This window comes from Doryrhamphus excisus, chromosome 2 (genome assembly GCF_030265055.1).
Source record: "Doryrhamphus excisus isolate RoL2022-K1 chromosome 2, RoL_Dexc_1.0, whole genome shotgun sequence".
Lineage (NCBI taxonomy): Eukaryota > Metazoa > Chordata > Actinopteri > Syngnathiformes > Syngnathidae > Doryrhamphus > Doryrhamphus excisus.
In genome coordinates this window covers 4,501,151-4,523,879 of record NC_080467.1, presented here as the reverse complement: position 1 = coordinate 4,523,879, position 22,729 = coordinate 4,501,151, and the positions used below count along the sequence as shown (strand labels likewise).

Below are 22,729 nucleotides of genomic sequence, written 5' to 3'. Positions count from 1 at the left end.
TTATGCTAGCTCGAGCAAAGTAATAACACTTAAAGGATTTTGGTAGTATTTAATGTGTACTATATAACAAATCACATTCGAATACTGCGATGAAGTGCCTGAGCAGCTCAGCTTTGCGGAGACAAAAGCAGTACGAGTGCTTTTATTGTGTGAAGCTAAAGGAAATGTACAAAAGATCCACGAGGCACTAAGACACGCCCACGGAGTCGCCATAGTAATGCAAAGCCACTAGCGTGACGTCACAGCCAGCAACCGGAATAAGACTCTCTTCGATGACATTTCGGTTAACTAAAAGCATGACTCATGAAAACTAATAAATGCTAATGCTAACACAGTCAGCTACATATTTCGTTTATTGAAGACGATAAACGTGAACTCAAAGCAACATAAATCGCTTCGTTGACTCTGCCAAATGACCCCTGACCCCGAGTGACCTTTGACATGTCAGCAGTTGATTTTTTCGCGCCCTGCCCCCAGTCTGCCTGCTTTTTTTAACACGCCGCAGAACTATCGCCGTGGCGGCAGAGCTCAGCCTCGTCGCTATGGGAGACGGTCCAGAAATAAGCTGTCATTAGGCCCCTATGTGTTGGAGTCAGGTAGATAATGACAATGATACAGAATCAAAGCGTAGCTTTTACACTCTTGAAAGAATGCATGTGTGCGCGCGCATAGGGCTGTCAAGACTGTCATGGCTGAATAACAAAAACTACAATTCAATTCAAACACTTTATTCATCCCCGAAGGGCAATTTAAATGACACAAAGAGCAGTATAGAGAATAAAAATAGACCAACGAACACCACTTTAGTTAACAAACGCTGCAGACCAATAACCACAAGTGAGATGTCACGAAGACTAATGGAAGCTAGCAAACGTGCTAAGATAAAAGGCGCTGGAAAGGGTCTCTACGAGTACTGTTGTTACCTGTTAGTTTTGGATTATTTCCTGAAAATTCCAGTTTAAAAATACAAATCGAAACACAAGCTAATTGCTCATTTATTGCTTATTTACACAAACAATCAAAAGACAATATAGCGTGTCAGTCATACCGCTGTGGGACGCTGCTCCTTTAAGAGATCTGAGCCCGGAAGTGGCCGCAACGACCCATGTGACCACAGGTGTAGGCACAAATAAGGATGATGTCATTGTACGCACGCGTCACCTGGGAGACGGGAGCAAGTCCTCTTCTTGACTTCATCCTGAGGAGGACGACAAGGAGGAAGAGGAGTCTTTGCCAAAGTAAGTAACATGGCGACCATAGTGACTCAACTATCGTCTTAACGGCAAAATCTTTACTCTTCACGAGCTAAACTCCTGCATTCAATGTTTAGCTAACACTATAGCACTTGTTCACGAATTAGCATGGAAGTCATTGACCTGACAATGTTAGCTCTTCCTAAACTACTCATAGCTGTGCATTATGTACTGTATGCCCTGTGTGTGTCATGTATGTACATAAATATATATATATATATATATACTGTATGTATGATGTACTGTACATACAGAATGTGCTGTATGCATGATGTATAAATATGCTCATGTGTATGATATACATACATGTGTGTATATACTACTATATGTGTATGAATGATGCATTATAGTTTAGACTTACTGATCAGCTGCAACCTGCACACACACACACACACACACACACACACACATATGTAATTGTTGGGCGGCCCTCATTTGAGTGGTGTACTTCCTGGATGACATCATTCCCACACCTGAATGTTTGCTCTTGCAGTCATATGAGACCTGGTTGCACACGTCACTGCGTCACTGTACCATATGAGCGGTGTCATGTGTGACAGCATCAGAGTATACACACTGTACACCGATGGATATTTAGATTTTTTTATATGTATAATTTCTGCATATACTTAACACAACAGTCATCAACCAAAAATACAGCAGCACCTCCCATTATGGCCTTTTGTCTTTTAGGTGAATGTTCTCACTTGGCTGAACGGTTTGATATAACACAGCTGACCAGTCCAACAGGGACAGGAAATCACAAATGTGAGAAAAGTTACAGTACCTCATAAGGCGCCTTGTGGAACTCCGTTATATTTGATGAAACTCCCGATTTGTATTTTTTTTAGTGGGGGACAGGGGGCAAATACACATACTATATTCCACATGACAGCAGTGACTGTTTATGAGCAGACTGACAAATCACATCATGGACAATAACCTGGTATTTCTTCATTTGGCATGTTCCTCTTTTCAAGCGGCGTCCATGTTCACGCTTCAGTGGCCCTCTAATCACTCTTGTCCTCGTTCTGTGACCTCTGAACCCTCACGGCTTTTGCTGGTGCCGCACTCATGGCTCACACTTAGAAAACTACTTTTACTATGGCGGCCTCATGGCGCCATGAACCGTGAATCTAATTTTTACAATTTACCGGTCGCTTTCGTAAATCTCACAATGTAGAACATAATAACAAAAAATATATGATAGGTCCCTGACATGAGTCATCAACTTTGCTTAAATAGTATCACTCGGATACTATGAACATCCAGCAGCAACACCGCATTTTATCATGACTATTATTTTGACGACAAATATACCGAACCAAGTCCACCGTCTTACTCTCAAAGCATTTCTTTACTCTTTAGCTGCGAGGTGTCCCATCCCAATACATCACTTTCAGAAATTAGCTGCGAGCTAGTTCGCTAGTTTGGGTGGCGCCATCAACCATAAATGTCACTTTTGCAAATTTACCGTTTGTGTTCCAAAATTTTATATTGTATAACATAATTCCAAATAGGGGTGGCACGGCGGTCGAGTGATTAGCGCGCAGACCTCACAGTTAGGAGGACCAGGGTTCAATTCCACCCTCGGAGAGTTTGCATGTTCTCCCCGTGCATGCGTGGGTTTTCTCCGGGTCCTCCGGTTTCCTCCCACATTCCAAAAACATGCTAGGTTAATTGCCGACCAAATTGTCCATAGATATGAATGTGAGTGTGAATGGTTGTTTGTCTATATGTGCCCTGTGATTGGCTGGCCACCAGTCCAGGGTGTACCCCGCCTCTCGCCGCCGCGACCCTCGTGAGGGTATATAACAGTATATAACATATTTACGCAAAGTTGATGAATCATATCCCTTTACAGGATAAAATGTATGAGTGACTGTAGCCACATAAATTGGAGTTTTTTGTGTCTCAGGACACAACTATGGTGCATTCAATGACTGGATGCACCATGGGACAAAGAGCGGAACGTCTTAGCTTGAGCAAAAAACATCTGTGGAGTATAAAGACATAAATAAGCATGTCAAAATTGTGTTTTTTTTTCAACAATGGCACATACACATAGATAGTATTGTCACAAATTTATAAATTAATGCGACACATTTTTCCTCTTTTCGGAGGAAAAAAATGAATAATTCATTAATGAATACCTGCGTCATAAGTACGTTCTTGTAAAAGAAAGACAATATAATGTAATATTCAGTTTCAGGGTGTTCATGTGGCTATTATTTGACGAATCGGTGAGTTATAGTGTTAGCATGTTTGCTAAGCTCCAAATGTAAACACACACACATGCTGGCATGTGTATGCGCGCGCTGGTGCTGTCGTGCTCGCGCCCCAGGTAGTAGCCCCTCCCCCTCGTGGTCCAGCTCTTCCCAACACAATGAATGCAATGAATGCTATCAGTGCTTACTGGCTGTTTTGTTTGCCTTCTCCTCTCCGGTGCTGCCGGGACGAGTTTCCCGGCTCTCCCTCCGGACTGCTGCCTCAGGTGAGCCGCTTCTACCGACCGGAAGAACCCGACCGAGAAGCCGAGCCGTGGCCGCTGCGTGTAGGACGTTTGAACGAAGCGACCGTTATAACTCCTTCATGACGTTAGCTTGCTGGACTGCCCAGTCGGCGTTCACCTCCGCACTAAATCAGTCCATCCGAGAGATGATTTTTGGCTCAAAGTGTGCAACAACAAAAAAATCGCCGTCGTTTGTTGTGGGTGAAGTTTGCTGGAAGTGATGTAATGCTGCTCCGACGTAACCACACACACACACGCACCACACGGGTCGGTGCCGAACTCCGTTGAAAAAAAGAGCCGTTTTAATGCCGACGGATCACATGGACTCCAATAGTAACATAGACTGGCGTGCACTTACTATTACATTCCGCATATTAAATGAATGTATTTTCATCGCTGGTGTGCTATTGTGTAGCAGCAGTAAGGCAATGAATGTGTGGTGGTGGTGATGATGGTGGTGGTGGTGGTGGGGGGGCAATCAATGTTCACAAGTGTGACGCATTTGTAAAAAAGAATCGCTGCGCAATTTTGGTGCAAGTTTGGCTCATTTAAAGAATGGAAACATGGTGCAGCTCCTAGGTGATCATTGTTATTACCATCACAATGACAATAATGTATGTGCATGTCAATGTATGAATGAAGTCAAGGAGTGGACAGAAACAACTTGGTTGCAGTGACGTCACATTACACTAGTCATGGTGGACAACCTGTTGGACGTTGTGAGGTGCTGATTATGAACTTAGTGATGCGTGACTAATGTGTACAAGGAGGTCTGACTGTACTGTTTGTTCGCTGGAGCGGTGCATTCTGCAGGTGGGGGAGAACAATGCGTGCTCGACAGTCGACACAATGCATGCACACAATGCAAACATCTCTTTTCCAGTCGGTCACCATGTTCTGGAGTCCATATTGAAAAGAAACTGCTGTCTGTCCTATAAGTCTCTCCGTTGCCTATGCTGTTCTTTATGAATGGCGTGGTACAACCCGGAATGTCATTTGCTCCTAAATGCTCCCAACTGTATAAATGTTCAATGGACACCGCAAATAAGATGGAATATTATAATATTTGTTCTGGCAGAGCCTTACATGTTAATCTGGCCTCTGGGAAGCAATTTAACATGCTAGTTTTCATGTTAATACGAATATGTATATGTATTGTATATGTACCGGTTTGACAAGTGAGAAATGAGGCTACATGGGTAGCGGGTAGCGGCCTCCTGAATGGATAAGAATTAGCCATCAATCCTTAGACCAGGGGGCTCAAACTCAATTTACTTGGGGGCCACTGGAGCTAGGGTCTGGGTGAGACTGGGTCGCATCAGGTTTTCCAACAAAAAAAACAAAAAAATGCATTTATTAAAAACAGAAAAATAAATAAACTTTGCTTTTGTACTGATTTTCTACAAAAAAAGCTCTGATAAAACATTCCACTGTTCTCAAATATCTTAATTTTTTATTTTCTACACAAAATAAGATGAAAAATAAATAAACAAATCAAGAATAAAGAAAATTAATCAATCAGTAATAAATAAATATAATAATAATAATAATAATAATAAAACACCAAATAATAAAAACTTAAGAAACCACATATAGTTGGTGGGTAGACAAATTATTTTTTTCAGATAAAAATTAACAAAGCATTATTAGAGCCCTGTAGACATGACAAAACACGACTATAGTCACATTTATACTCTTTTTATTTACAACATATTGCGCAACTGCGGGGTCTTGAGACACATGCTAACTTGCAAACTAGAGAGCTAGCGACCTAAACGGCAGCCTCCAAGTTATTTCCTTTGAACTTAAAAAGCCAAAAACTTACCACTTCCACACGGATAGGGAGGATAACTGTTAACAGTTATTTAACCTTTAACATGAACATTAATCAAACGTAATAATTTTTTTCTGGGTACATGATACCATACAGCATCCATATCAAACTTGTGCGGGCCGCACTAACATTAAACTTTCATATCAAGGCGGGGGCCTAAACTAGTGTCCTGCGGGCCACGTGTTTGAGACCCCTGCCTTAGACGAATTGAATTGTAGATACGTACATGGACGGTCCGTTTCTTGAAGAACGTGAGAGCCTAGGTCGCCAGCAAAGGCATTGTCACACATGCTCCGTAGCTTAGCATGACTGAAGACGAGAATGGATATAAATAGCATTAGCAGCACGCTAGCTGCTAACACATCTACAGAACATACTTATATCGCAGCGATCTTGATTGATCTTTTTTTAATTATGTATTGTGTAAAATAAAGACAGGAACATCACATGAAAAGCACGAAATGAATACAGAACACCATCCACCAGTACCGGCCTGGAAGCTAATCAAATCTTACCTTAATGCCTTCCCACATAATATCATCATTTGAGTCCAAATATGACGCCAAAAAAAGGGTAAAAATTCAGTATAGTAGTTAGCGGTAAAACAAGCTAGCTGCTGCTCATTATCGAAAATCACCGAAATCATCATTGAAACTACTGTTGCGGTTCTCATTAGTAACCATCCACTCAGTTGTGAATCAAACGTTTAGAGAAATGATGCCACTGAAAAGCATATCAAGCTAAGCGCTAATTTCTGAGAGCTACAAACAAGAATGGCGCGACTCATTCAATGGCCCAATTTTTCAAAACGGTTTATATTACATATATATTATTACAGCCGAACATGTCGCTAAAAGACATAGAGTTAAGATAACCTTTTGTTTTGTTAGTTTTACCTATTTGATGGTGTTTTTTGGTTACTTTCTTGATATCTGCCAAAGTGGCAATGGAGTTTTGAATTGGGTTTGTAACCCCATTGAGTTGAATGAAATATGATTCTCCCTCAGTGTTTATTGAATGATATTGATACTGAAAGTGCACTGAAAGGTGCTTTTTTTTGTCTTATATGGTGCCAAGTGTGTGCGGCCGAACTGTACTTTTAAGGTGAGAAATATAACTTAAGAACTTTATTTATTCATTAGGTACTTCATTTGTGCAGAGCATCAAAGCGTGTGCAGTTCATGTACCAAACAATACAACATAAAAACATAAAAGATGTTGGCAATTTCAATCAAATTCAAATAAAAAACGGTCATTTATTTTTTGTATCCAACCATAACACATCGAATCGAACCGCACCAAACCTTTGTAACCTTTGTGTATGGTTGTATCGCTAACAGTAGTCTATCTGTGCAGCATGGGGCAAAGACGGTGCATTCAAAGACCGTCAAACAAAATGGGACAAGTTGACGAGTTACTTAAACATGCAAAAACTGTTGAATTTATGACTGTATATTATTTTTTTTAAATAAAGTAATGGCGGCTGCACAGCGGAAGAGTGGTTAGCACGCAGGCCTCACAGCTAGGAGACCCGAGTTCAATTCCACTCTCGGCCATCTCTGCGTGGAGTTTGCATGTTCTCCCCATGCGACTCCGGTTTCCTCCCACATTCCAAAAACATGGTTAATACTGAAGGCTGGGTTTAAGTCATTGAAGTCCTTCACATTCCCAACTTGTGCCGGCGTGCCGCTCCGGACGTTTGCTCACGTCGCGGCACCTAGCATGAAGCGCTAGAGGTGACCTCTCTCGTCACGCTAGCCGCCGTGCTGCCCCCCCACGTCGCAGCCTGGTGACAAAGAGAAAAAGTCAAAGTAGTCAGACTGACTGCTGTCTGCCTGTCCCAACGTTTATCTCGGCCGCTCCGGCCATGTTGGCTCCATCCCAGTGTTCCCAGTAGATGCCAGACTCCTGGCAGCCCTGCAGAGAGGCAGCGTGAGGCTGGCGCTTGGCCTGCACGCCAAATCACAGGCGATTATAGTGTGTGTGTGTGTGTGTGTGTGTGTGTGTGTGTGTGTGAGAGAGAGAGAGAGACACACACTGGTGGGTTCTTACATAACTAGTTTGATGCCGACAGAGAGAGAGAGAGGAATTGACCTCTCAGCAGCTGATGCATTCCTCGCTCTCTGATTGGTCAGTACTCAATGCAGGTGTGCAGACGGGGGTGGGCGGCGTGTTTTTGAAAGGCACCATCCTTTCGGTGTCCTCCTCGGATGTCATTCCCACTTTAGCAGGTGTGACAGAATGAACGCCTCAGTCTTTTTCTCTCGTATTCACTCACTCACTCACTCACTCACTCTCTCTCTCTCTCTCTCCCTCTCTCTCTCTCTCTCTCTCATGTCTACAGGGCTCTAATAATATCAAAGTGCATTTAGAAGGTGGTAAAAAGTTTTTTTATGTTGTATTTTGTCTTATTTTGTGTACTATGTTCGGTAATAGGAGTGTAAAGGTGACTGTAGGGGTGCTATGTCATGCCTACAGGGCTCTAATCGTAAAAAAAGCATATTTAGAAGGTTATAAACAGGTTTTTTATGTCTTATTTTCTCTTATTATGTGTAGTCTGTTGGGTAATAGGAGCATAAAGGTGACTATAGGGGTGTTATTCCATGACTAGAGGGCTCTAATAATTTCAAAGTGCATTTAGAAGGTGGTAAAAAGTTTTTTTATGTTGTATTTTGTCTTATTTTGTGTACTATGTTCAGTAATAGGAGTGTAAAGGTGACTGTAGGGGTGCTATGTCATGCCTACAGGGCTCTAATCGTAAAAAAAAAAGCATATTTAGAAGGTTATAAACAGGTTTTCTGTGTCTTATTTTCTCTTATTTTGTGTAGTCTGTTAGGTAATAGGAGCATAAAGGTGACTATAGGGGTGTTATTCCATGACTAGAGGGCTCTAATAATTTCAAAGTGCATTTAGATGGTGGTAAAAAGTTTTTTAATGTCTTATTTTGTGTAGTCTGTTAGGTAATAGAGCATAAAGGTATACTATAGGGGTGCTATTTCATGCCTAGAGGGCTCTAATGTCAAAAAAGCACATTTAGAAGGTTATAAACAGGTTTTCTATGTCTTATTTTCTCTTATGTGTAGTCTGTTAGGTAATAGGAGCATAAAGGTATACTATAGGGGTGCTATTTCATGCCTTGAGGGCTCTATTGTTTAAAAAAAGCATATTTAGAAGGTTATAAACAGGTTTTCTATGTCTTATTTTCTCTTATTATGTGTAGTCTGTTAGGTAATAGGAGCATAAAGGTGACTATAGGGGTGTTATTCCATGTCTAGAGGGCTCTAAAAATGTTCATTTCATTTTCTACTGCTTTTCCTCACAAGGGTCGCGAGGAGGCTGGAGCCTATGTCAGCTGTGTTCGGGCAAGAGGCGGGGTACACCCTGGACTGGTGGCCAGCCAATCACAGGGCACATATAGACAAACAACCATTCACACTCACATTCATACCTATGGACAATTTGGAGTGGCCAATTAACCTAGCATGTTTTTGGAATGTGGGAGGAAACCGGAGTCCCTGTGGAAAACCCACGCATGCACGGGGAGAACATGCAAACTCCACACAGAGATGGCCGAGGGGGGAATTGAACCCTGGTCTCCTCGCTGTGAGGTCATCAAAAAAAAAAAAAAAGGTTTGTCAACAAATCACCGTCATCGTTTAGACCCGAAAAGGGCCTGCAGGGGGAGACTGCTTTTTTTTTTGGAGCCCGTTTCTTCATACTTCACACGAATAAACAAAGACTCAATTTGATCTTCACAAAGCTTCTTCATGAGCTCCTCCATCCTGCTTTGTCGTCACGTCGGCTCGCTTCACATTTTGTTTTGAAGCGGTTTAGTTGGGCGCGCAGACTCGTCATGTGGGCCTCTTTAATCCCTCCCGCCTCCCTCGTTAGCCGATGCTAGCCCACTGCAGCTAATTATAGGGACCTGGTTAGCTGAGTCGTTACACACAGACGGCCTAATCCCATGCAGACAGATCTGGCTAATCCCTTGTCACCTCCGTCTCTTCTGACCCGTGCTTTACCTCTACAACAAACACCTCAATATTTGTCCTTTTCAACAACATTCGCAATTAGCCACTTCAAACTCAAAAGGTTTTTTTTTTGCGACTTTGAGACACTTTTGTTTGTTCAATGGAAGCCTTTGAACTTTTCAAATCGGGCAATCATCCTCATCATCATAATCAACATTTGGTGGTTTGTCTGAAGCAAACACGGGTGGATGTGTTCCATATTTACACAACAAACATGCCACACGTTAATGCAGAGCAAGTAAAGAATAGTTTCATATCTGCTCCTGCTGTTTCTGTTTCAAACGGTGTTACAGTGGCACCTCGTCCCCCCGTCCCCCGTTGTGTATTAACACCCTCATTGTTGTGGTGTTATAACACTGCTTGAATATTTTTGGCACAAAACTTCCTTGTTAGCATCCGATTAGCTTGCTAATACATGAAAACAGGAAGCAGGAGTCAGCTTTGTTGCCAGTCGTACAAATCCTCCCCCTGAGGACTCTAAGTGGGTGTCAAATAGAGGATAAGATTGTTTATTCCTGACAACAATACAGATGTCCGGGCTCATCTGCAGTCCCTGTATGCCTACAAGTAAGCGGGTCTTATTGCAGCACAGCTGCAAAAAAGCACCCTTCCTTTCCCTGCCCGGCCTTTTATACACTCGAGGCTAGAGTCCTGGACCAATCAGCTTTCGCCACTGCCCTTGCTTGAACCGCTTTCATGGTGTTTCTCCTTTCGTTAGCTCGCTGTGGCATCAAGGCATCTTTCCTTCGCAGGGGCATCAAGGCGTCTGGAACATTGTTTTTCCTTTTGTTGCAAAGCAACAGATGTCACGTTAGTCCTCTTTGTTTGTGTGGTTGCGTGTAAAAGTATCTTTTGTATTTGTGAGACTATGTGTTTGGCTAGCAAAATTGAGCAAATACCTTCACCGTCTATGATTTCATCTGTAGTTCCTTGCTTACTAACACTCATCCCTCGTTTATCGTGGTAAATTGGGTCCAGACCTGACCACCATCAATGAATGAATTTCGGTGATATAGGATTCCATCTTCAAGAGGGGGGGGGGGCTCAGAGAGTTTGTATCCAGCCGTTCCCGGGTACAAGCTATCGGCTTGTCCTCCCCAAATCCTGCTGTTTGTTGAGGATTTCACCGTGTTAGCACGGCGCTAATGCTAATGTCTTCCAGGAAATATTTGTTCAGGTTTGAGGGGAAAGCTAACTTGCATATAGAGGCAAACATCAGGCAGTAGTGGTTGGAGTTGATGACTCTGAGCCAGTAAGAGAAACATTACCACTCTTTAAGTTTGTACACAATAAGTTTTTCAGTAGCTCCTAACGACAAATACTTTATTCATTTATTATCAATTCCTATAATCACAAAATTAGAAAGTGGGTTTCGGCAGTAGTCTGGAAGTTCTCGGGAGTGCTTGGGAGTGGGACCAATCACTGCGGAATAAATGAAAAAATCCAAGGAAATACAGCTTCTTTTTTTTGTCTCCCACAGGTGTCTACAGTGACCTCTGACCCCCCTGTCTACAGCTGCTGACTTTTGAAAGGAGGTGAAAGTAGAACAGGGAGGATGATGGGAATGTTTACCAGGCAGCATTTCCGTCCTTCATAGCCCGGAACCACTTCCTGGATTTTTGTGTATACATATATATATATATATATATAGAGAGAGAGAGAGAGAGAATATACTTTTCACCTTTTGGCCAAGACTGGGCATTTCGGAAAAACGAAAATTCCTTACACTTGGAACAGATTGATTCAGAGGCACGGCCGCTGACGGTCACAATGGCCGCTTTGACGCATCGGACGACTCGGAGCTGATCCCCGCAGAGAGTGAGGCAGCCGGCATCTGTCATGTCCTGGAAGAGGAACTATTTTGCGGCAGGCGGTGTGGCGGGGGCGGGGGGCATGGCAGGTGGCGGGATGCAGGCGATGCTAACGCCTCGGACCGTGACCTCCATCGCTCCCAGTAAAGGACTGAGCAACGAGCCGGGACAGAACAGCTGCTTCCTCAACAGCGCCCTGCAGGTACGCGCGCACACACACGCACACACACGCACACACACACCTTACAGTGACACACAAATATAAGCACTGTAGTAAGAAAGCGGTGTTTGTAGTTGATTAATAAGATGCTGCTGGCATCCACTGCACTGACATGACCCCATTCATGGGACTCATCCACTTTTCCAGGTAGGTGTGGGCGGGGCGGTGAGGGCGTGTCGGGCGTCACCTGTGAAATGCCTGCGGACTCATTAGCAGCTTTTTAAAAATGTTGTTCATTTTTCTCTTTAATATTTCAACTCTTCCCTCATGAAATGACTATTTTCATTCAGTTGAATATATATATATATATATATATATATATATATATATATATATATATATATATATATATATGTTTTTATTTATTTATTTATTTATTTATTTATTTTTTTGGCCTGCAGCACATTCAACTGAATGAAAATAAAGCCATTTCATGAGGGAAGAAATTTAATTTTAGAAGTTGAAATATTAAAGAGAAAAATGAACAACATTTTAAAAAATGGGGAAATATATCTATCTATATATATATATGTGTATATATATATATCCCAATTTTCCCCATTAAAAAAAGTATATATATATATATATATTCTATTTTTTATTATATATATATATTATATATATAAATATATATATTTCCCCCATTTTTTTAAATGTTGTTCATTTTTCTCTTTAATTTTTCAACTGATAAAATTAAATTTCTTCCCTCATGAATTTTTTTTTATGAATATATATATGATGAATATATATGATGAATATATATATGATGAATATATATGATGAATATATATGATGAATATATATATATATATATATATATATATATATATATATATATATATATATATATATATATATATATATATTTTTTTTTTTTTTTTTTAATTTCTATGGGTTAGTTATGTTTGGGGATGCTGGTGCTACGATGGCACCCTGGCTGGTGCAGGGCTGTGCTAAGAAACAGCGTTGCGGTGCCATCTACTGTACAGACTTTGAACCACATGCTACATGGACCGGCCCATTATACTCTCTTTGACAGCCATGGCTACAGAACAAGAGATTGGACTATCTATCTGTGGCGGAGCCAGGTACTTTTGTTTCTTAGACAGACAGCCAAAGTAGTATGTAGTATGTACGTATGTAGGGCTTCACGTCAGCTGACATATTGAGCACCCCTGCTGTACAATCAGGAACCATCATAACATTAATGCATATACGGCGGTTATTATTATGTAGTAAAGCGCAGTTGTTGTTGCATGAAAGCGAGCAGAGTCGGCCCGTGACCACAGGTCACATGACGCACTGCCCCGCTGCAGGGACTAAGGCAAACATATGTGAGCCTGTGGGGGACAGGAAGGACAAAACAAAACACACCCAACGTGATGACACAGCTTCACCGCTAACGGCTCACTTTTCAACCTCTTGGAAAAAATGCAACGCACATGCAACGGGAAAATGCTGATGGAAATGAATGACTAACACTCCCGAATTTTATATTTGTTACAAGTGACCCATTCCTGGGTCTTTGTCTTTCTGGTTTTTCTCATCGTCTCGGCCCAGATGGAGTCCTTAAGCAGATGGCGGCACGAGAAGAACACGCTTTAACACGCACATGTCCGTCTCACACACACACACACACACACACACACACACACACATCACCTGTGTTCTTAGCTCCTGTGCATGACATCGGGTCGCTCGCTGATTGGTCCAAGCTTCCGAGCAATTCTGGCCTCTGATTGGCTGTTGGACACACAGGCGTTAATTGTTAAGTGTTAATTTGGAATTAAAAAAAACATTTTTGGACCATCATCCCCACCCTCGGCCATCTCTGTGTGGAGTTTGCATGTTCTCCCCGTGCATGCGTGGGTTTTCTCCGGGTACTCCGGTTTCCGCCCACATTCCAAAAACATGCTAGGTTAATTGGCCACTCCAAATTGTCCATAGGTATAATTGTCTATATGTGCCTTGTGATTGGCTGGCCACCAGTCCAGGATGTACCCCACCTCTCGCCCGAAGACAGCTGGGATAGGCTCCAGGGCCCCCGCAACCCTCGTGAGGATAAGCGGCACAGAAAATAAATGAATGAATGGCTCATCATCCACAATTCTTACGTCAGACATGAACACAAGTCTTTCTCTTTTCCGTGCATCGTAGAGATATAGGCTGCACGGTGGTGGAGTGGTTAGCGTGCAGACCTCGAAGCTAGGAGACCCGGGTTCAATTACACCCTCGGCCATCTCTGTGTGGAGTTTGCATGTTCTCCCCGTTTGATTGGCTGGTGACCAGTCCAGGGTGTACCCCGCCTCTCGCCCAAAGACAGCTGGGATAGGCTCCAGCACCCCCGCGACCCTCATGAGGTTGAAAATGAATGAATATAAAGATATACAAACAGATAAAAAAAGGCAGCTGAGAAAGCACGCAATGGGACACACCTATTCCATCTGAAAAAATCTTCAAAAAGTCCCAACAAGGCCTATGTTAACAAAGCTACAGCAGCATTGTTGCTATTATTATTATTATTATTAAAGGGAACCTATTATGCTCACTGAAATGTGGACTCCTGTAGAGCAGCTACACACAATAGTCGGCACAGAAAGCATTCCCAAGGAAGTCCAGACTACTGCCGAACCCCGCTTTCTAATTTATCAGAGCTACCTGAAAAGTGGTTAGGAGCTACTAGAAGCTCATGAGCTACTGGTTGGAGACCCCTGACTTAGCGTGGATGTACTCAAAGAGCGCTAACGAAGGTCTGCTTTATTGAGTTCAGGCAATTTTGACACAACATCTGTAGAGGAAATGTGATCATTAAACGTTTTGCTTAATTACACGAAATAAACACGGTTAGACGTTGCTAGCTTGCCCTTCTGACTCTTCAACATGGCCAAGTAACGTTGGAAAGGCATCAGGCTTCAGCAACATTACCTGCTGAGTTGGCAAAATGGACTTTTTCAGTATAAAGAGGACTCCCTTGTGTCTGTTGCAGGTTCTGTGGCACTTGGACATCTTTCGTCGTAGTTTCAGACAGCTGACATCTCACAAGTGCATGGAGGACGCGTGCATCTTCTGCGCTCTTAAGGTGACTGCCGTCCGACACACGCCGGACCCGGCTTCCTGTTCCCAAGCTGACTTTTATCTTTGTCTTGTCAGAGCATCTTTGCTCAATTCCAGTACAGCAGCGACACCGTCCTGCCCTCCGACGCCCTTCGAAGTGCCCTTGCCAAAACCTTTCAGGACGAGCAGAAGTTTCAACTCGGCATCATGGACGACGCCGCCGAGTGCTTCGTAAGACGTGCCGGGCCGTGTGTCCATCCTCATGCGCGGCGTCTTTGACGGCGTTTTTTTTTTTTCATCAGGAAAACATCCTGATGAGGATCCACTTCCACATCGCAGACGAGTCCAAAGAAGACATCTGCACTGCCAGACACTGCATCCCTCATCAGAAGTTTGCCATGACGCTCTTTGAACAGGTGACACAAGCACACAGCTCGTGTGTGTGTGTGTGTGTGTGTGGTCCCATGCTGATTGCCTGTTTGTGTGTTTACAGTGTGTTTGCAGCAGCTGTGGAGCATCTTCAGACCCGCTACCCTTCATTCAAATGGTCCATTACATCTCCACCACCTCCCTGTGGTAAGTCCTTTGCAGGCGTCCCTTACTATATTCCTTTTTTTTCAAACATAGAAAATGTAATGTAAATGAAATATTTCCAAGAATAAAAATGACTAAATGAACAAAAATACACATTCAAGGTAGATGAATGTTAAAAAAAACATATTTAGAAGGTTATAAACAGGTTTTCTATGTCTTATTTTCTCTTATGTTACGTAATAGAAGCATAAAGGTGACTATGGGGGTGCTATTTCATGACTACAGGGCTCTAATAGTAAAAAAGCCTCTTTGGAAGGTTATAAACAGGTTTTCTATGTCATATTTTCTCTTATTATTTGTAGTATGTTAGGTAATAGGAGCATAAAGGTGGCTATAGGGGTGTTATTCCATGGCTAGAGGGCTCTAATAATGTCAAAGTGCATTTAGAAAGTGGTAAAAAGTTTTTTTTATGTCTTATTTTGTGTACTATATTAGGCAATAGGGGCATAGAGGTGACTTTAGGGGTGCTGTTTCATGACTAGAGGGCTCTAATGTAAAAAAAGCATATTTAGAAGGTTATAAACAGGTTTTCTGTGTTTTATTTTCTCTTATGTGTAGTATGTTAGGTAATAGGAGCATAAAGGTGACTATAGGGGTGTTATTTCATGCCTAGAGTGCTCTAATAATATTAAAAAAGCATATTTAGAAGGTTATAAACAGGTTTTCTATGTCTTATTGTCTCTTATTATGTGTAGTATGTTCGGTAATAGGAGCATAAAGGTGACTATAGGGGTGTTATTCCATGTCTAGAGGGCTCTATTAATGTCAACGTGCATTTAGAAGGTGGTAAAACAAAGTTATGTTGTATTTTGTCTTATTTTTGTACTATGTTAGGTAATAGGAGCATAAAGGTGACTATAGGGGTGCTATTTCATGCCTAGAGGGCTCTAATGTTAAAAAAGCATATTTAGACGATTATAAACAGGTTTGCTATGTCTTATGTTCTCTTATTATGTGTAGTCTGTTAGGTAATAGGAGCCTAAAGACTATGGGGTGTGACTATAGGGGTGTTATGCCATGTCTAGAGGGCTCTAATAATGTTTATAAAGCATATTTAGAAGGTTATAAACAGGTTGTCTTCCAAATTGCTGTCGTCTCAAAACAATTTCCTTTGTCCAATCATCTTGTTCTCCTCATGCTCCTCAGCAACCAGGCGGTGAAGATGCTGGAGTCCCGCCAGAACGCCACCCCTGGAATGTTCGGGGAGTTGCTGCGGAACGCCAGCATGGGCGACCTGCGCAGCTGTCCTGTAAGTCTCCTTTTACCGCCTCGACTGGTCTTACAGCAGCAAAAGCAAAATGTCCTCTCTCTCTCAGAGTCAGTGCGGTCAGCAGCTGAGGATGGCTCGCGTCCTCCTCAACAGTCCAGAGATCATCACCATAGGCCTGGTGTGGGACTCGGACCACTCCGACCTGGCCGAGGACGTCATCCACACCCTGGGAACCTGCCTGCGACTGGGAGACGTAAGCCTTAAACATCACATGCAGGATTGTTTGTGTAGCGTCAGCAGAGCAGCAACAACTGCTGCTTCTTCTCTTCCAGCTGTTTTACAGGGTGACCGAGGAGAAGGCTCGCCAGGCGGAGCTCTACCTAGTGGGCATGGTGTGTTACTACGGCAGGCACTACTCTACCTTCTTCTTCCAAACTAAAATACGACGCTGGATGTACTTTGACGACGCGCATGTCAAGGAGGTATGTTGTCCGTATCATGAGTGTCTACATCCTGGGGGTGTCTGAATGTCTTCCATGGCGGCCCATGGCTCCATGCCGGTTTCCTTTATGCCGTGGGCCCACCCTTTCTTATTATAGAAATATTACAACTTCTCCCACAAGCTAAGCTTTTTTTCTTTACTATTTCAGCTACATGCTGCAAAAATGAAAATTTCCAGAGAATATTACGACTTTATTCTTGTAATACTTTGACCATTTTTTTCTCGTGATATTTTTCCAAATATTTGAATTTTCTTCTTGTACATTTTTTACTTTTTAAAAACATTTTTTAAATAATATAACTTTATTCGCATCATAGTTTAACTTCATTCTGCATTTTGCTGTTGCTTTAAAAATATTTCAATTATTTTATTGGAAATAAGCATTTGTTTATTTATTATTTTACAATTTTTAATATTTTAAAAACATAATCTTATATTATTATATTTTTCTCATATTACTTTATTCTTTTGAAATTTCTTTTTTTCTGCTGCTGCTGCTTCTTTTATTATAATCTTGTAACTATTTCTGTTCTTCTTTTATTCATATATAAATATATATTTATTATTCATTTATTTATATTATATATATATATTTATTTTATTTATATTATTATATGTGGATTGTATTGTTTTTTTGCACATTTTATACATTTTTTAAAAAAACAAATGTATTTATTCCCATTTCTGCTGTTGACTTTTTTATACATTTAATCTTACAAATATTACAACTTTCTTTTTATAATTACAATATAATTTACACTTTTTTTTTTTACAATTTTGTAATATTAGGAATTTATTCCCATAATATATTTTTGTCAATTTTCTCTCTCTCTCTCTCATATTTTTTCACCACTGCTCTTCATTTTTTAAAAATATATATAATTTTCCAAATATTTCAACTTTCCTCTTTTTCACATACTTCTCTGCACTTTTATATTTTTAAATATTATGACATTATTCTTAGATTTTGGATTTGCTGTGGTTTTTTGATGACACGTGACAAAGGGGAATAAGACATAATGAGATCAATACATGCAGTGCAGAGGTGCATGCTGGGTAAGGTGCATACTGCCAATTCTTGTCACGCCTCCTTTCCCCTCTTCCTTCCTCTCTCCAGTACTTGTCATCGTTTTTCAAACTCTTCTCATCCTTTCTTCGTCCAATGACACATTCCCTTGCTCTCTATGGCCGCTTCGCTCATGGCCGCTTGTGAAAACACGGATTTCCCTCCATTGTTTATCAGTCCAGCTGGACACGACCGAGGGTGTGGTCCGACACACACACACACACACACACACACACTTTTGCCCACACTGCAGTCCCTTTCTTTCTTTCACGCGCGCTCGCAAAGAGTTATCAGAACATCCTGTTGGATCTACGCAGAGCTGGAGGTGGATTTTGTTCTTCTTTGTCGAGGTGGGCAGAGGGGGGGGGGGGGGGGGTGTTTGACACAGAAAGTTTGAAGATCTCTGCAGACAGGAAGGACCACACTTTCTCCACGAATCTAGCTCGTATGTATTGGTCTTCGAGGCGGGCGCCGCGTCTTTGCTGAGGTGGGGGCTACGTGACTTAACCTCTATTCCCTGTCACTTTGACACAACATGTTTACATTTTGTCCAGAAAAACAATGCGTTAAAGTGTGGGAAAAGAAGGCAATACAAATGTATTGTGTACATGTAAATGTGAAAAAATAAGATGGTGTGGTCGATTGTTGTTGAGATTGTTGATTGTCTTCGAGCGGTTGTCACTGTCTTTGAGCGGTTGTCACGGTCATGGAGCGGTTTTTGATTGTTCTGGAACGGTTGTTGATTGTTATGGTGCGGTTATTGGTTATGAAGCCGTTGTTGATTGTCATGGAGCGGTTGTTGATCGTCTTGGAGCGGTTGAGACGGTCATGGAGCGGTTGTCACGGTCATGGAGCAGTTTTTGATTGTTATGGAACGGTTGTTGATTGTCATGGTGCGGTTGTTGATTGTCATGGAGCGGTTGTTGATTGTCATGGAGCGGTTGTCACTGTCATGGAGCGGTTGTCACGGTCATGGAGCAGTTTTTGATTGTTATGGAGCGGTTGTTGATTGTCTTTGAGCTGTTATTGATTGTCTTGGAGCGGTTGTCACGGTCATGGAGCGGTTGTCACGGTCATGGAGCGGTGGTCACGGTCAAGGAGTGGTTTTTGATTGTGATGGAACGGTTGTTGATTGTTATGGTGCGGTTGTTGGTTGTTATGAAGCGGTTGTTGATTGTCATGGAGCGGTTTTTGATTGCTATGGTGCGGTTGTTGGTTGTTATGAAGCGGTTGTTGATTGTCATGGAGCGGTTGTTGATTGTCTTTGAGCTGTTATTGATTGTCTTGGAGTGGTTGTCACGATGATGAAGTGGTTGTCACGGTCATGGAGCGGTTGTTGATCGTCATGGAGCGGTTGTCACGGTCATGGAGCAGTTTTTGATTGTTATGGAGCGGTTGTTGATTGTCTTTGAGCTGTTGTCACGGTCATGGAGCGGTTGTCACGGTCATGGAGCGGTGGTCACGGTCAAGGAGTGGTTTTTGATTGTGATGGAACGGTTGTTGATTGTTATGGTGCGGTTGTTGATTGTCATGGAGCGGTTGTTGATTGTCATGGAGCGGTTTTTGATTGCTATGGTGCGGTTGTTGGTTGTTATGAAGCGGTTGTTGATTGTCATGGAGCGGTTGTTGATTGTCTTTGAGCTGTTATTGATTGTCTTGGAGTGGTTGTCACGGTGATGAAGTGGTTGTCACGGTCATGGAGCGGTTGTTGATCGTCATGGAGCGGTTGTCACGGTCATGGAGCAGTTTTTGATTGTTATGGAGCGGTTGTTGATTGTCCTTGAGCTGTTGTCACGGTCATGGAGCGGTTGTTGATTGTCTTGGAGCGGTTGTCACGGTGATGGAGCGGTTGTCACGGTGATGGAGCGGTTGTCACGGTCATGGAGCAGTTGTCATGATCATGGAGCGGTTGTTGATTGTCATGGAGCGGTTGTTGATTGTCTTGGAGCGGGTGTCATGGTCATGGAGCGGTTTTTGATAGTCTTGGAGCGTTGTTGATTGTCATGGAGTGGTTGTCATGGTCATGGAGTGTTTTTTGATTGTTATGGAGTGGTTGTTGATTGTCATGGAGCGGTTGTTGATTGTCTTGGAGCGGTTGTCATGGTCATGGAGCGGTTGTTGATTGTCATGGAGCAATCGTCCACCACTGCACCAAATTAAAGCGGGTTCATTCCTGGTGTTCTGATGTTAATTAGCGTTTAAAAACACGAAACGGTGTCATCGGTCATCGACGGCGTCGGCCTGAATATTCACAAAAGCCCCCAAATAGGGTGGTAAAATATACAGCCTCCTTTCCCGTCCCACAGATCGGCCCCAAGTGGAAGGACGTGGTTTCGCGTTGCATCAAGGGCCACTACCAGCCCCTCCTGCTGCTGTACGCCGACCCACGGGGGACGCCGGTGGCGGCCCAGGACGCGCCCCCGCGCCTGGACCTGCAGCCCGTCACCAAGGCGTGCTACGACAGCGAAGACTCGGGTAACTACAACACAGCTAGGAGTCGTAGTAGTAGCACAGCAGCAGACCATCAGGTAACTCAACTGGGAGTACTGCACTCTTGTTGTGATTGTAGTAGCAGTAGTACTCGTAGTGTAGTATTAGTAAAAGATGTCTTGTCTGCATGTGAGCTTGTGTGTACGCTCCCCGCTTGTTTGCTAACACGCCGCCACGCCCCCCCCTCTCAGGCCGCGAGCCGTCCATCTCAAGTGACACTCGCACCGACTCTTCCACGGAGAGCTACTCGTCCCGACAGCCCCCCCCCTCGCACCATGAGTCCCTGGCCAGTCCCTGGCACTCCTCTGACTCCCAGGCAACCGTCGTCTGCAGCCAGCGCCCCGAAGGGCCACACCACGCCTCGCTCTGCAGCCTGGATGCCATAGGTGGGTGTCGGCTAAAGCCCCGCCCCCATGTGCCCCCCGTCGAATCATCGTCACTGCTCATCACCTCATTGTTTGTGTGATATTATTTCAAACAACTTGTTGTCGCCAAGGCCACGTGACGGACGCTGAGCAGCGGCAATCTCTGAGAAGGGGAGGCGGGGCCAGGGATAGGAGGCGGAGCTCAAGCCGCCTCCGCCGATCTAAACCAGACCACGAAGCCTCGTCAGCCGGTTACCACAGCGAGGGTAGGCGGAGCTAAGCGACAAGGGGGGAGGCTTTGCAGGCATTGATAGTCGTATTTCATCATCAGCCATGTTGACATCTCATTGGATCTTACGTCTCCTCCTCAAATCAGTCATCATCAGTCACCTCCTCTTTCCCTCCGCCCAGGAGAGACGCTCAAGGAGAAGCAGGCTCCTCGGCAAGCCCCTAAATCATCGTCCTCCTCATCTTCAACCAGCCGCCTCCGCGATTTCAAGGAGACCATGAGCAACATCCTCCACAGCCGCCCCCTCTCCTCCTCCTCCACCTCCTCTACCTCCTCTTTGCCGGCCGCGGGCATCGCCTCCTCCGCCAAACCTCAACACTGGGAGGCCGACAGTACCGGAAGCGAATCCAAATCCAGCTCATCCGGAGGCACGGCGGGGAGGTACCGACCGGCGTGGAGGCCCAGGAGGGAGGTGCTCAACATTGACAGCATCTTCACGAGGGAGAGGAGGAGCAGACAGTCCGGCTACAGCCCGCTAGAAACCCCCCTGACGGACCTCACAGAGAGAACTCTCCCCTCGGAGGGAGAAAGCGACGCCTTGACGGCCCAGTCGGAGGTGGCATCAATTAGACCGGGCTCCTCCTGGACTCTCCCCGCCGCCTCATCCAGCCACCTTAGAGCAGTCCCAGCAGGAAGGGGCGCAGGGCAGGCTCCTCCACCGAGACTGATCCAGAGAATGGAGAGCGGCTACGAGAGCAGCGAGAGGAACAGCAACAGTCCAGTCAGCCTGGATCTCAGCCTGGGAGAACGGTGAGCCATTGATTTTTTTTTTGTAAAATAAGGGGAAAAGTTGTTCTATGGGAAAGGTGTTAAAATGGGAGGGGCGGGCAGAACAGAGGGAAAAACTGGGATGGTGCAGAGTGACGATGTCACAAGATCTCGCAAGATTAAAACGTGGCGGAGTGAGCCCTTTTGTCAGTCATACAGTCGCTTTGTCTCAGTGGGTGGAGGCGTGGTCGCTAGCATACACACACAAAGTGCAGAAGAGTGTAGCCTGGTGAGGAGCAATACAAGGTCATGTAGTATTTGTATTAGTTTTTGTACGAGTACAAAGTAGAAGGTCGGTGTGAAGCAAAACAGGGAGCAGCACCAAATGACACGAAGGTTAGACAAGTCTCACACTGACTGTAAGTTTCAAAAGTAGCATCAAATAATGAGAGGCAGCGGATTTGAAAGCTCACGTGGCTGGTGATGGTTTTCCGATTGCTTGTTCACGTTCACGTCTGCTCCTCCAGGAAGCCGCCATCCTCTACGGGACCTCCGTGGAAGAACACACGATCCAAGAGCAGCGGCGCTCTGCTGCAGGACATCAGCTCGGCCTCTCGGGGGAGCCTCGGTACGACTCTTGACATTGAATGACATTGACTTTATTCATTCATTTTCTATCGCTGGAGCCTATCCCAGCTGTCTTTGTGGGGGCGAGAGGCGGGGTACACTCTGGACTGGTGGCCAGCCAATCACAGGGCACATATAGACAAACAACCATTCACACTCACAT

General features: G+C 43.8%; 1 protein-coding gene across 6 annotated transcripts in view; it reads left to right on the top strand.

Moving 5' to 3' along the window:
• Nucleotides 1–489: 489 nt before the first annotated feature.
• Nucleotides 490–22,729, top strand: part of LOC131104557 (inactive ubiquitin carboxyl-terminal hydrolase 54-like) — a 27,711-nt gene continuing 5,471 nt past the window's right edge. For 4 of the 6 annotated variants that reach the window (XM_058051869.1, XM_058051894.1, XM_058051887.1 and 1 more), the window contains exons 1-14: nucleotides 3,581–3,747; nucleotides 11,111–11,643; nucleotides 14,648–14,740; nucleotides 14,812–14,946; nucleotides 15,018–15,131; nucleotides 15,209–15,291; nucleotides 16,456–16,558; nucleotides 16,626–16,772; nucleotides 16,852–17,001; nucleotides 20,394–20,562; nucleotides 20,769–20,963; nucleotides 21,074–21,208; nucleotides 21,354–21,981; nucleotides 22,467–22,567. In XM_058051869.1, coding sequence (XP_057907852.1) covers nucleotides 11,470–11,643; nucleotides 14,648–14,740; nucleotides 14,812–14,946; nucleotides 15,018–15,131; nucleotides 15,209–15,291; nucleotides 16,456–16,558; nucleotides 16,626–16,772; nucleotides 16,852–17,001; nucleotides 20,394–20,562; nucleotides 20,769–20,963; nucleotides 21,074–21,208; nucleotides 21,354–21,981; nucleotides 22,467–22,567 — 2,227 coding nt within the window. In that variant the 5' untranslated portion in view covers nucleotides 3,581–3,747; nucleotides 11,111–11,469. Of the gene's footprint in view, nucleotides 1,239–3,580; nucleotides 3,748–11,110; nucleotides 11,644–14,647; nucleotides 14,741–14,811; nucleotides 14,947–15,017; nucleotides 15,132–15,208; nucleotides 15,292–16,455; nucleotides 16,559–16,625; nucleotides 16,773–16,851; nucleotides 17,002–20,393; nucleotides 20,563–20,768; nucleotides 20,964–21,073; nucleotides 21,209–21,353; nucleotides 21,982–22,466; nucleotides 22,568–22,729 lie in introns of those variants that run through there. The other 2 variants (XM_058051876.1, XM_058051880.1) reach the window with 2 other exon arrangements.